This window comes from Acanthaster planci, linkage group LG03 (genome assembly GCF_054643075.1).
Source record: "Acanthaster planci isolate LZ-2023a linkage group LG03, COTS_SCS, whole genome shotgun sequence".
NCBI classification, from domain to species: domain Eukaryota; kingdom Metazoa; phylum Echinodermata; class Asteroidea; order Valvatida; family Acanthasteridae; genus Acanthaster; species Acanthaster planci.
The window spans coordinates 4,077,540-4,090,215 of NC_141779.1; the positions used below are offsets into that span (position 1 = coordinate 4,077,540).

The 12,676-nt window shown below is 42.9% G+C and overlaps 1 protein-coding gene across 1 annotated transcript; it reads right to left on the minus strand.

Annotated features, from left to right (window-relative positions):
• Nucleotides 1-635: 635 nt before the first annotated feature.
• LOC110985190 (uncharacterized) lies at nt 636-11,381 on the minus strand. Its single transcript, XM_022246035.2, has 10 exons — nt 7,722-11,381; nt 7,204-7,515; nt 6,121-6,420; nt 5,358-5,569; nt 4,477-5,081; nt 4,195-4,356; nt 3,609-3,776; nt 3,413-3,504; nt 2,071-3,304; nt 636-1,790 (listed from the first exon to the last, which is right to left on the minus strand). The coding sequence occupies exons 1-10, from the start codon at nt 7,757-7,759 to the stop codon at nt 1,545-1,547; spliced, it is 3,369 nt and encodes a 1,122-aa protein (XP_022101727.2). The 5' UTR covers nt 7,760-11,381; the 3' UTR covers nt 636-1,544.
• Between the last annotated feature and the right edge of the window lie 1,295 nt (nt 11,382-12,676).

The following is a 12,676-nucleotide window of genomic DNA, read 5'->3' on the forward strand; positions in this document are numbered from 1 at the left end:
CAATGGCTGGCCGTCGTGAGAAAACTAAAAGAAAAGCTTGAGGCAAAAAGTGTCCCGAACAAAGAGCAAGGTTTGGCTGCGTATACAAAATGATGGTCGTCAATGTTGCAAGCAAAGGTCCACTGATATTTACCGAATATTCGCCACAGATAATTTTGTGCCCTCGTGTTTTCAAAACGTCTCCCGTTTCATGGCTGAAAATTGATCACGACGAGGGTATTTTACAGAAGCATAGTTCATAATTCATTTGAAATTTTTTTCAAAACATATGTCGATATGCTCCTGCAAGACGTAATTGGCAATAGCTGTATTTTTTTAAACCTGAAATGAAATGTCATACGATTGCCAAATGCTCTTCGATATTATAAATGATATTTTGCTTCACAGTTTATTTTACAATACCCCTTCATTTTTTCAGCCGTTGATATAATTTTTGTCTTCCACTAGACACATAACAAAATCAAATCCTTTTTTTCCTCAAGCCGAGTGCACTTTAAATTTCAGAAGGGGATTACGCCATGCATGAAAGATCCCTTTTTAGTGGAAATTCAGTAGTCAACCAACGTATTCCTAGATTCCAAATTGTCTTTTTTTCCCCTCTGGGTCACATTAAAAGAAAGTTTCAGATGACAACATTGAATGTTGAATGGAATTGTCTTTAATACCAGTGATACCGTCTGTGTTTGTAAAAATAAAATAAACTGTTATTTTGTAACTGTTATGGAAACGCCAACACAAATATTTGACAAATGAACTGGGTCAATCTGTAAGGTTGAGTCTAAACACATTACAATCAGTTAGTCTCCAAACTTGTTTAGTTCAAGTACATTTCAGTGTTATCAGGGATGAATGTTCTCAAAATTATATTAGATTGCATAGTTCAGATATTTAAACATTTTAAGTCCTACATTTTACTGGCAGATTGTGGTGCACAAACTTGGCGGGCACTTTACACAAAATTAATAAAGTTGTCGGTCAGCATGGGGCACTGTTTTCTTCAACACTGTCACCGCTACCGCTCGATGAAACACAAGGATAAATGAAACACCGTGCAAAGATTGATTTCGGTGAAACAGAGCAAAAATGGGAGAAACTTTTCCCTCATAAATTATATGTGGATCAAAAATCATAACTGAAACATGCATATCCCTTGACGTTTGGGTTTCTGACGTGATTTGGCAAAAAGCAAAAGCACGCTTTTCCAGTGTTTCACTTAGTCCCAAAAGAGCCATATTTGTAGAATCCATCCCTAACTGTGGGGGGGGGGGCTTCTACTGAAAACCTCACATTCCAAAACCTGGTCAGTTCTTTAATAAGGCCCATGCCTAACATTTTGCTAGCAAAATGATCACAGAATCCCGGAAAAACTTTAGATTCTTAACGCAAAGAAAACATGCATTGTGACGATGTCAGAAAAAATAAGAGCTGTTATCTCCACCCCTGCTCTCACAGGATAAAGGTTTGCCCATATGCAAAATACATTTCAACGATGAGATTAATTGATGAGTTGATGTACTTCGACACAAGCATGGATGGTCTCATCTTTAAGGTGGAGGCAATGGAGGTAGCTTGGATTTCGCCACCTTGGAACACAGACCGTCTAGTTTCTTGAGGACCGTATTCAGCGTCGGTCTGTGAGCCGGGTTGCGAATCATGCACGCCAAGCCGAGATGTCGCAAGCCATGCAGAGAACTCGAGTTGTAGGCTATGTCCTTGAACAGCTTGCCGAGGCTGTAGATGTCTGACTTGGTGGAGAACTGGGTCTTGCCTTCGACTATCTCGGGGGCAACCTGAGAGTCAAGAAGCAGAATAGATGCTACAGGAGGAAACAGATGTGGGAAATTGCTAAGGAAATAGCATGGAGAGTTTTGGGCATTTTCAAGAAATAGTAGGTGAAAGTTTGGGAGATTTCCAAGGAATTCGCAGAGAACCGGATAAAAGAAATTAGGACAAGAACAATAACTGGATTAAAAAATGTTGAGAAATTGGAAACAAGAACTAAGCATGGCATACATAGACATACAGAATGATAGAAATGGGCTATTTTCTGAGGACGAACATCTATTTTACCTGTTTGCACATCTGGTAGTAACACTGCTTTTCTTCATGAGTCAGGTTGTAGGCAGGGGGAAGATTTTGGAGTGGGTGGGCAAGCCCCAGGTCAATAATCTTTGCCGTCCATCCAATCTTTGACCCCGGTGGACTCTTACACAGCATGGCATTGCCGACGTGCAGGTCGTTGTGCACCCATCCGGTACGGTGTAACACCTTCAAGCCCTCTGTGACGTCCCGACAGACATTTAGCCACTCGCGTGCCGTCAGCAGGCCGTGGCTGAACCGTGCTGCGGCAAAATCCATGGCGAGGTTGGTGCTCTCGTCCCCAAGGAATTCCTGAGCGAAGGAGCTGTTGTCGACCACGCCGAAAAGCTTCGGAAAGAAGGGACAGCTGGACACGGCTTGCATAGCAGCAACCTCTCGGAGCATGTGTTTGTCCACCGTGATCCTGAAGCGATTATTGGAAAGTTTCTTGACAGCAAGGAGTGTACCGTCACCATGGCGACGCATCAGTAAGACCTCCCCGTTATCGCCACGTCCTAAGACCACCTTGCTCCCAGAACTGGTCATGACGTATTCCAAGTCACCTGAGTCAACAGTTGGGTAGGGGCCCTGCAAATGGCCCGGTAAGATCTTCTTCAGACACGATGGTGCTATTTTAGGATGCGTGGTCTTTGACGGGGAGATGCTGGCAACACTCATGGTCTTGCTTGGGGACTTCCTTGTTGATAATCCAGATGGAGTGTTATTAGGACTTGAAGTCTTTCTCGGAATTTGAGATGATGCCCCAGGGGAGCTCTTCCTCAGCATTGTCGGTGGCAGGCTCTTTTTTTGCTCCGAACTGCAAGATTTGGGCGTAGTAAGGGGTGATGCAGGTCTTGAATTCGAATCACTCGTCTGAGCTTTGATGGTCTTTTCTTGGATGCAGCGCCTCAACTTCTTATGAGTCATCCTCTTGAAGATTTGGAGAGGAGAGATTTGGAGACTCTCGGTTCCCTGTTCTCGACTTGGAGCAATCTCCGTAGCTGGTCCTTTTCTTTCCAAAATTCTGCTCTTTGGATTCTTAGAGACAGTTTCCTTGGAGATGATGGCCAAGATAGCCTGATTTTGACCAGGAGCACACTTCCGGGGAGCACTAGAAGGTTCATTCGATGTCTGAGTAGTGGTTTTCTCAGACAGCGTTGCCTGTGACCTTTTCAAATCGGGCGGCGTATTGCAGATATGGTGAAAAAATCGTCTCCGTTCTTCCCTATCAGGTGAAACAGAATCAGACAATTTTGGATTACATCAAGGGTGAATTTTTTCATATGCTTTTAACTGGATTCTGTGTAAAGTAACCATTGGATTTGTTCCTTACCCAGGTTGCGCTTGGACAAAACTAGCAGCTGTAATCATCTGCTTCAGCAAGTACAGTTTCTCCCGCGCTCTGTAAGCGTTTAGTTCGATACCCTAAGGAAGAAAGCAAACAACAATTTTTGACATCAATGGTGTGTCTTTAAATTCCATTCGAGACCACTGTTTACGTAGGTGTTACACCATGGATTATTCCCTACCCTGATTTCTTCACTGGTGTACGGCACTTGCTTCTTTTCAAGCCTCATTCGGCGCAGTTCCTGACTACGCTGGATGATGCGCTGTAAGACATCAACCCAGCGGCACTGCGGAGATGTCACCTTGGCAGCCTCGAGGTTTGCGTAGATGAAAGAGACGTCAATCTTCAGCTGCAAAAATAACATGAAACAGGTGTAACGGTGAAAAAAAGCTAAATACCTACTTTTTGTTCCCCATCCATATCCCCAATGTCATTCCTCAGGTCTATCTGATCGCCATGGAAATTATTCATGAGATCAAATTTTAAATTAAATTGATCTGTATAAGCTTTCCACTTATGGACCTAATTTAATCATGGACAAAGGACACGTTGCCATCCAAGCACTTTCTCACATCAGAAACAAGTGTTTCCAGAAACTTCAAGACAAATCTTTCTGTACGTGATTTCACACTGAAGTTTAACTTGCCTATGCAATAGTTACATCCCGTCTTCAATTTTCAAACTGATTATCTTTGAAGCTGAAATGTGTGTTAATCATTATTCCAAAGTAGTTTAGAATGGATTTTAAAACTGTCTTGAAAACTTACGGCGACTTGTTCCACTCGTTTTAACGCCCTTTCTCTCATTTTGGTGACGTTGGGTGTCATGTTTTGTACCGGTGGTGGCTGGCTCGATGACTGTTCAGTATTAGCCCACATAGTCTGGTAATAGTGCTTTTCAAGTTTCCTGACATGAACTCCTTTCGGTTCCTGAAAGTAAGGAGGACATGATCCATTAGAAATACATTGTAGCTAGGACTGTTTAGTTCTGAAATGGACTGATAAATAGATGTATTCAGAAATAGCAGAGTTCAGGAACTTTCAAGTTACCTGGAAACCTGGAGTTCTTTTGGACTTAACCAGTGCGGGCTTTGATATTAGACCCCCGCGTGTAGTTGGTGTGCCATTTCCACCTTGCTCCACAGCTTCTTGCTTCTTCTGAATGGAAGACAGTGAGCCCTGAGAAGAAGGTGTTACTTTACTCTTAGGAGAAGGTGGGTGCGGCTGTTTGGAAATTGATCTTCTGTCTCCAAGTGCTCCATCTCTCTTCTCGCTTGCTGCTTCTCGTGATTGCCGCAAAGATGGCAGAGAGGGAGAGGAAAGTGGATCATCTCTTGTCGGAGGACTGGGTGGGCTGAAGATTGAATCTCCTCCTTTGGATGCTCTATCTCCGCTCGTCATCACTGCGCCTTGCTGACAAGACAGCCGGGATGCAGGCCTTGGGATGGACGGCTTGGAGGAGACACTGTGTTCCGAAGAAGAGGGTGACTCCCGCGGTGAGGTGGAGCAGATTCGTGGAGCAGGGGGTGAGCTGTGCTGGCACTCTCCGTCAAACTGGGGTACCCCTGGGAGCGGCATAGGGGCAGTGTCGAGTAAAGTTGGCCTGGTCGTCACGTTGGCACTGGTCTGCCAGTGGTGAGGCACTCGAGATACCCCTATGTCAAAAACGTTGAAGAAAACGAAATAGGAACCCAGTCATCTTAGGGTAAGGACCTTAATAGGATTTCCAGCTTCTCTATTTATTAATAATCAGCCTTTTCACAGATTAAAGTTCTCAGAGATGATACAAATGGGTCATAAAACAAATTGATAATTTGTGCTAATGCCACAAATCTGTGTAACGTTGAAAAGTGAACTAATTTATTAACTCGTCTTGAGTAAATGTCTGCAGTTTCCAATCTTAAACAAGGTTTATACGGTTTTCATCTCACCGTCTGCTTCAAATCTCCTCTCATCAATCTTCGTCTTCAGAGCTACACTCTTGTCGCTCTTGGGCTCTAGTGCGCTGGGTTTGTTCATGAGTTCGTCGGGTCGCCATTCCGCCGATGCTCCGGCTGCCTGAAAGGGCACAACGGCGGTGGCACTGCGGTGTTTTCTAGATGTAAAGAGATTCCGCAATCTCGTTGTCCAAGACAGCTGGGACCTGGAAGCAAATAAAATATGGGGTGTTGGATACGAATTAAATATACCTGTGTATAGGATGAAATGATTTATGGGATAGAAAATCTGGAGATAAAAAAATGGAGCAAAAACGCAATGCCCTAATAATGGGACTTTTAAGAGGGAGAGATTCTCTGTAGCAACAGAGATTTTCTGTTGCAATTGATGTAACATGCTCATTAGTTATGGTTTCTATTGAAGAAGACCAAAATTTCCAAGCGCTGAAGTCATAAAAACACTCTGTGAGAGAGTTTTGTAGTTTCTGGGAATCAAGGATCTATTTTCACATCTAACTGAATATTGAACTTCTATTTTTCTTTGAAGTCTTTTTTTATCAAATGCGATGCTGAAGTTTGTTGTTGTAAAGTGAATTAATGTATGTGATATCAAGAAAACAGTGGGAAGGGTCCGGAATAAGCATTCGATATTTCAAAACAGGTTTTAACTATTTTGATAGATTTATTTAAAAATATCCTAAGACTTGTTTTTAATCTTGAAACATGGTTTTAAAACAGTTAACTTATACTAACTCACTTTGAATTGCTGGGGAGATCTGGCCGGCGTTTGATGGTCGGGGATAGGTTATCCTTTGCAGCAAGTGGGGACCCTGAACTCCGGAGATCAATATCGGTGGTAGCTTGGCAAGATTTCAGTGCAATAATTTGCTGGCTTCTCTCCGAAGAAGACGGGGCTGCTAGCGATGTCAGTAGCATGCCATCTCCGGAGTCTTCGGCAGCAAGATGGGGCCGCTGTGCCGACCGGGAGACACTGGCGACCATCGGCCGGACCTTGGTGCGTCGGTAACGCCAAAACTTCTTATGGGGTAGAAGACTCCTGCAGGGACGGTTAGTGGAGACAAAAGGAAGTCGTCTATCCTCGAGATTGTAACTAGCAGAAATGCTTACAGTTATTAGATATATTTCTAAGACCAGGTTTCTATTTATGCTGCGACTTTGTCTTCTAAAAATAACTTTGTCCCTTTTAAAATTATTGTTAGCTTTTTCACTAGTTTCGTTTAACAAAAGAAAAAATCCCACCAATTTTGACATGGTATTTTCCATTGACGTGCATTAATTTTTATCCAACCCAAATGGCCACGTTCTTTCAATTACTAACCAACATAACTGTTCATTTCAGTCGATTCGTTTGTTTTGTCTTTATCGTCTTATCTTATCTCTTATCTTTTCCGAATGATTTCGTTAGTTTTGTTTGCCTAATTTTTTATCTTAATAAGGCATTTCTGTTTAAGACTTTGTCTTCTTTTTATACTTCCATATTGCCCCTTTTAATCTCATCTGTGCCTTTCTTAATTGGTACTCTTCTATTTTGTCAATAATCATTCGTTTATTGACCAGTACAATTCAGCAATTATACTTTGCAATATGGAAATAAATTCAAAGGTAAATAAAAAAAAACAAGTTTGCTTTATTTTGTTTTAGAATTGAATGCTTGTGGGCAAGAGTGATTAGGTTCACTTTTTATTTCCACTCATGTTTTGTAACGCACTTGTTCGTTGTAATAATGGCAAATAAACAAAAATAATACTAATGCTAATAAATAATAGCATTTAGCTTCTAAAAAATGAGAAAAATAAGGAAAATAAAATCATCAACTCACTTTAAAGGGAGTCCCTCCTGTGGTTTATTGGGATTCTGCTGATCTTGGGCAGAATCACCACTGACTCGGCCTTGTGATACCTGTAGTGGGGCTTGGCCAGAAGTCTGGCCTGTGATTGTCGATCTCACCCCGGTATCACCTCTGGATTGGATCCACCTGGCTGAAGTCAGACCGTAGTCATCATCCAGGGAGGCAGGCGAGTTGCCGTCTCGGCACCTTGGGATCTCACCGCCGCCTCCGTGTGCTGGCTCCGGGGAACTTCCCCCATCATCATCCGGCACGAAACGCACCACTTTGGTGCTACGAGAATATCTAAAATGAAGAAGCAGAAATTACCAGCAAAATGGTCCTAATGAGTTGACCAGAGGTACCGGGATATTACTGTAAATAGAACAGTCATTCACATTTTAATCGAGCCATTTTTCATAAAGAAATGGTTGATTTAATTTAAGTCATAGGCCTATTGCGAAACCTCAACTGAATGTTATTCCTTATAGCTTAAAAAAGTGTTTTCTTACCTGATCCTCTCAGAAAACGCTGCTGCAAAGTTGAACATTTTGATTCGCTTTATAATTTCACTCAAGAAAATATCTCTCAGGATAAAATCTCCGTGAATTGACTGTAACTGAGCACGAAAAAGTGCACCGAAACAGGAGTCCGTGTTCACGCAACGAAGAGCAAACGCAGACAAAACACAAGGTTGCTACGACCTTCAAGTTGTTAGGTAAAAGTTCTGAAATTGGCGCGTCTGGAATTGTGACGTCAGTGGGCCGCAATCTCAGCGCGTATGACGATGGACTTTTTGGCTTTGAGTCCGGTTCGTAAGTGACTTCGTCACAAAGAAGGACGCGCCACGATTTGCAGGCTCCCATTGGGCAATTGCTAGAGTTTCGCGTTAACTTCCGGTTCATGTAACTGTATGTGCAGTGCATGTGCAGTGGGCGTGGCTTAAACTGAAGTGACGTCACACGTACGAACCGGATTAGTCCGAATCGAACGGCTGGACCATCCCAATGTGTTTATAGGATGTAGTGGAAGCCGCTGTCCATGGAGTTACATAGGTACACGTGTTGTTCCTAGCCAGTCATAACTTTTGGACTGACACCGTGCCAGTTTAAAATACTCACTATTTTAAATTTAATTTCCCATCTTTGGCATAGTCTAAGGAAAATAGTAAATAAGTGCCTTTGTGCTCCCTCTATGCAAGCCCTTTCTCCCTTACCTCCTTTCATACCACAGAGCGACCCGCTTCCCCCCCCCTAGTCTTAACGAGAACCTGGATGGCGTCATACTTTTCTGAGTACAGGCACAAAGCAGGACAAAGAGAGGGCGCGACAAGATATGCTCCTTTGGTAGGAACTCCACTTCGCTGGTTCAAAATGGAATATGAAATGCTGTTAAGTAGTACGGCTCTTTAACTTTTTAACCGATGAGGGGGTACTTCTGCTCCAGGCGAATATGGTTATATAAGGGTTTCCCTTTCACTTTTCTTCAAAGAGTGCAATCTGTCACGTGGCGCCTTCATCGATAAATGGATCACCGGGATATCCACTGAGGTGGTATCACAGAATGTACGTCTGTAGTGGCACAACACGGGCCTCGTGGTATACGGGACACAGACGCTCTACCTTTTTCTGTGTTCCACTCACATTCGTGTGATAACTAATAATATCACATTCAGACACTCATTTTCCGAGCACCAGACGACACTAAATACGCGTCTGTAGTGTAAAATTGGCAGAAATAGTGCTTCCCAGTGACCCCTGGGAAAAGATTGGCCTCGCGTGTTTCATTGGAAAATCAAGATTGTGGCCACAATTCAGTTGTTTTGTTTTTTCAAATTCGAAAGGGTTAGACGCGAAGGTATTTTTTCACCCTTCCTTCAAAATCACCCCCAAACAGTAATCAAATTATATATAGGCTGTATCTGCAGGTCTGACTGTGGCCACCTGCCTCTCTGCGAAATAAGCTCGCTAGGCAAGTTGGAGGTTGTTGCAGACGAAATCACCCGAGTTGGAAGTCGCAAGTCCAAAATTCCTCATTTATTGAAATGTGTCTATGATCCTCTGATTGAAAAGAATCCGCGGGAATTCAAAGCTCTCATGTAGAAATCCAGCGACCTGGTGGAATGGGCCATTGGTCACTTCGCCCACTTCTCACCTCGGCCATTTGCGACTTTACTCATTCGCAACTTCGCCCACACCCCCCCTCATGTCCATAAAGTGGGCTAATTCATGAGCATATTGCCCAACCCAACACGTTTGGGACAGTACACACAAAAGTGCCATTGTACAGAAGCGAATTAACGCCACGATAATAAACAAAATTCTTGCAACTATCGTGTACATACACGATAACGATGAAAAATGGCAGCATGCAGAATTTGGATCTATCACTTGTCAGGGGGTGGTTTGTATAAATAATAAAAATGCAATTAGTTAACCCCCCTTAAAACAAAACAAAAATCATTTAAATATTGTTTGAGTAAACCCAGGGGTGTTAGCTTGCATGTTATTGCGCCCCGAATAATGGTGATTCTAGAGTTTTCAATATGAATCAGTGGACTGCACCCTGAGGTTTACGCAATCAAGGCAAATGGGCGAAGTGGCAGCTGTAATATGCAACGCGTCAAATGGAAGACTTGGTGTTGTTGACGAAGTGGTTGTGTGCGAGGTGCACGTGGTAAAATGCGCAAAGTGAGCGTGAAGCAGCATGTGGCGAACCACCGGGCCATACAGCTTTGTGTTTGGGCAAACCAGTACAAAACCCGCCAAACATAAAAGTGACGAATACCCCAAGCTTAAAAAAATCGGGAAAGTTCTTAGTTGTTGAAGACAAATACCAAGTTAAAACTGCTCCCCTATCATCTCGACATTTCCATGTTTTCTATCTTTTATATTTTTGGTACCCTGTAGGTTAACCAATTAATGTTGGAGATACTTCCATCCAAAGATAATCCAGTTCAAGTGGCGGTGGAACTTGGATTTCGTGCGCACATATCACATAAATTGGGGGCGGCCGGTCCCAAAAGTTGCCCCCCCCAAAAAAAAAAAAAAAAAACTTCGAACGCAGACGGACTTCACCTCAACCCTCCCCAATTTTCAAAATATGGTTCACGTATGGGAAATAATGATGGAGGAGGATTTCTTGAAAACTTTTAGGGGTGCATTCCACCAAATTTTTGTATCAGTTATGCGCGCGAGCTCACTAATACTTTGAGATCCCACGGGATTTTTACAATAAGACAGGCCATAATCAGGAAACATCATAAAAATATTACCATTAAACCCGAATTTAGGACTGATAGTTTCCCGTTCGGGATATTTCTTTCACATAAAGCCCCAAATTGCGGACCTGTTTTGGATAGAGGCTGGCGGCTACATTCAGAAATGAGCACTTAGTTTTACTGCTAAGTTGGGGGTATCTTCGTTCAAAGGCGAATTAAAAAAAATTCTTGGCTAACCCCCATGAAATTGAAACAAAAAGTAATCTTCTGGACATAATCTTGAATTTACAGTGAAAAACGAAGGCCAACCTCTTCACGAGAGTCAACAGGCGGCGCCTTTTCGGTCCGATTTTGCACTGTTTTCTATGGACGCGTATTTGGTGCACTGATCGCTATTCAGTGATTTGATGTAGTGCAACCATTGATCTCCATTATATAATGAAGATCAATGAGTGCAACCTTAGGGCCAGGGGATCGATGGACAATAATTATGGAGCGCCAAAAGTAGACAACCCCATTTTCTCATTTTCTGTTAATAGATTTTCGGGGTTTGGGAATTTGCGTAAAGCATTTTCAAAAACTCAATTTTCTAGCAGCAAATATTGGGATTTCACTTTTAAAAGTCTTCATAGCGCGTGAAAATTGGACAACTAAAAATTTCCGGTAGCTATTTGATACACTAAATGAGGACAACCCATTTTCTCATATTCTGCTGGTAGATTTTCTGGTTTTTTGAAGTTGCACCATCCCTTTTCGAAAAAAAACCTTTTTTTTTTGTCAACAGAAATTTGGATTTAACTTTGACAACGGCGGGGTGGCCCAAAGTGGCCAAGTGGAAAATCGAAAAGACACTTTTCTCTCTACGTTGAAATGGGACGGTCGTAGGAAGACCTGCATCACCTACCCGGAGCCAGCTCGATTGTAGGTCAACTCGCCCACTGGCCGACTCGCCCCTTACCAGCTCGCCCCTTACCAACTCGCCCCAGCCGACTCGCCCCCTAGCCAACTCGCCCCCGACCGACATGCCCCCTAGCCAACTCGCCCCCCCCCCAGTTTGCCAAGCACGTATGGCCGGTCCATTCACCATTTAATAAAAAATACAATCAGTCCGATGGAATCGGTGATTCCTGCCCTTAAAAATAGGTTCTGGGGTTTGCAGCGGGCACTCAAAGTTGCGTTTGTTTAAAGCTTGGTGGATATTCCCTTTGTGTGGGATTTGGCGGATAACAATATTTTTTTATATTGGTAAAACTAATTTAGTATTATCGTGTGTATGGTCCATTGCGCAGCGTTTCCTGTGTATTGTCTATGGGATTTTGTGCGCCACAACACCAACACTCTACGATATCAATTAACTTTGCGGACTATTTCGGATAAAAAAATGGTACATTTTAGGCATAATGCCCGGCGACGCAAACCTACGGAAGTGTTAAGGAGACATCATGATTTATGACAAAGGGTGTAACGGTCGATATACACTTTCAGGTTCCGATAACTTCAGAGGATGCAATTATTAGTTCACAATTAACACTAAATACTGATTTATTCGGTGAGTACAGTCACCAAGGATCACATTGTTGTTCGGCCATATTGAATTACATCCCAGCATGCACTGTCGGTGTCATGACGTCATGGAAAAACAGTCATGTCATCTGGTGCCCGTTACTTGTAAACAAATTAAGAGCACTCTCAAAGATATTCAATTCCAAAAAAGGAATAAAAATTACGCAAACAAAAAAATTAATAATGGGGCGTTAAAAATTGACATTAGTGTACAATGTACCACTATGACTTTATACATCACACAATACATCGATTAGTGGTGATGTCCAAATATCCATCACCGTCCGTGAGTCGTTCGTGTCGCGTCGTTGGTTAGAACCATTGGTTTTTTTAATATATTGGGCCGGCCATATTTGCTTGACGTTCCTAAGGGTGCAGTGTCCCAATTCAAGGAAAATTCTCCGCCAGGCGGAGGCGCACAAAAAGTACCCCCCCCCCTCAGATTGTTTCAAAAAGAGGGGTCTGTTTGGGCCAAGAAATGGTGGGATTGTGCCAGTATGGCCCAGGATCATCTCTGTAGATTCAGGGGCACCCATCTGGGGGCAAAGCAGACAAAAATGGGATTGAAAATTAGTCAGAAGAGCCCCAGGAAGGTGAGGGATGTCATCTGAAAAATGACCGCTGGGAGCGTTTGGCAACATTCACTTTTGGGGGGTGAGTTTGTTTTGGGCGGATTATTAAAAA

What these genes read in the sequence shown, in the direction of transcription:
- LOC110985190 (XM_022246035.2), bottom strand. Translation starts at nt 7,759, where the DNA reads ATGTTCAACTTTGCAGCAGCGTTTTCTGAGAGGATCAG. An exon ending in CAGGAGGGACTCCCTTTAAA is followed by an intron (nt 6,421 to 7,203) that starts GTGAGTTGATGA and finishes CCGTCCCTGCAG; the next exon opens with GAGTCTTCTACCCCATAAGA. An exon ending in ACACCAGTGAAGAAATCAGG is followed by an intron (nt 3,505 to 3,608) that starts GTAGGGAATAAT and finishes TTTCTTCCTTAG; the next exon opens with GGTATCGAACTAAACGCTTA.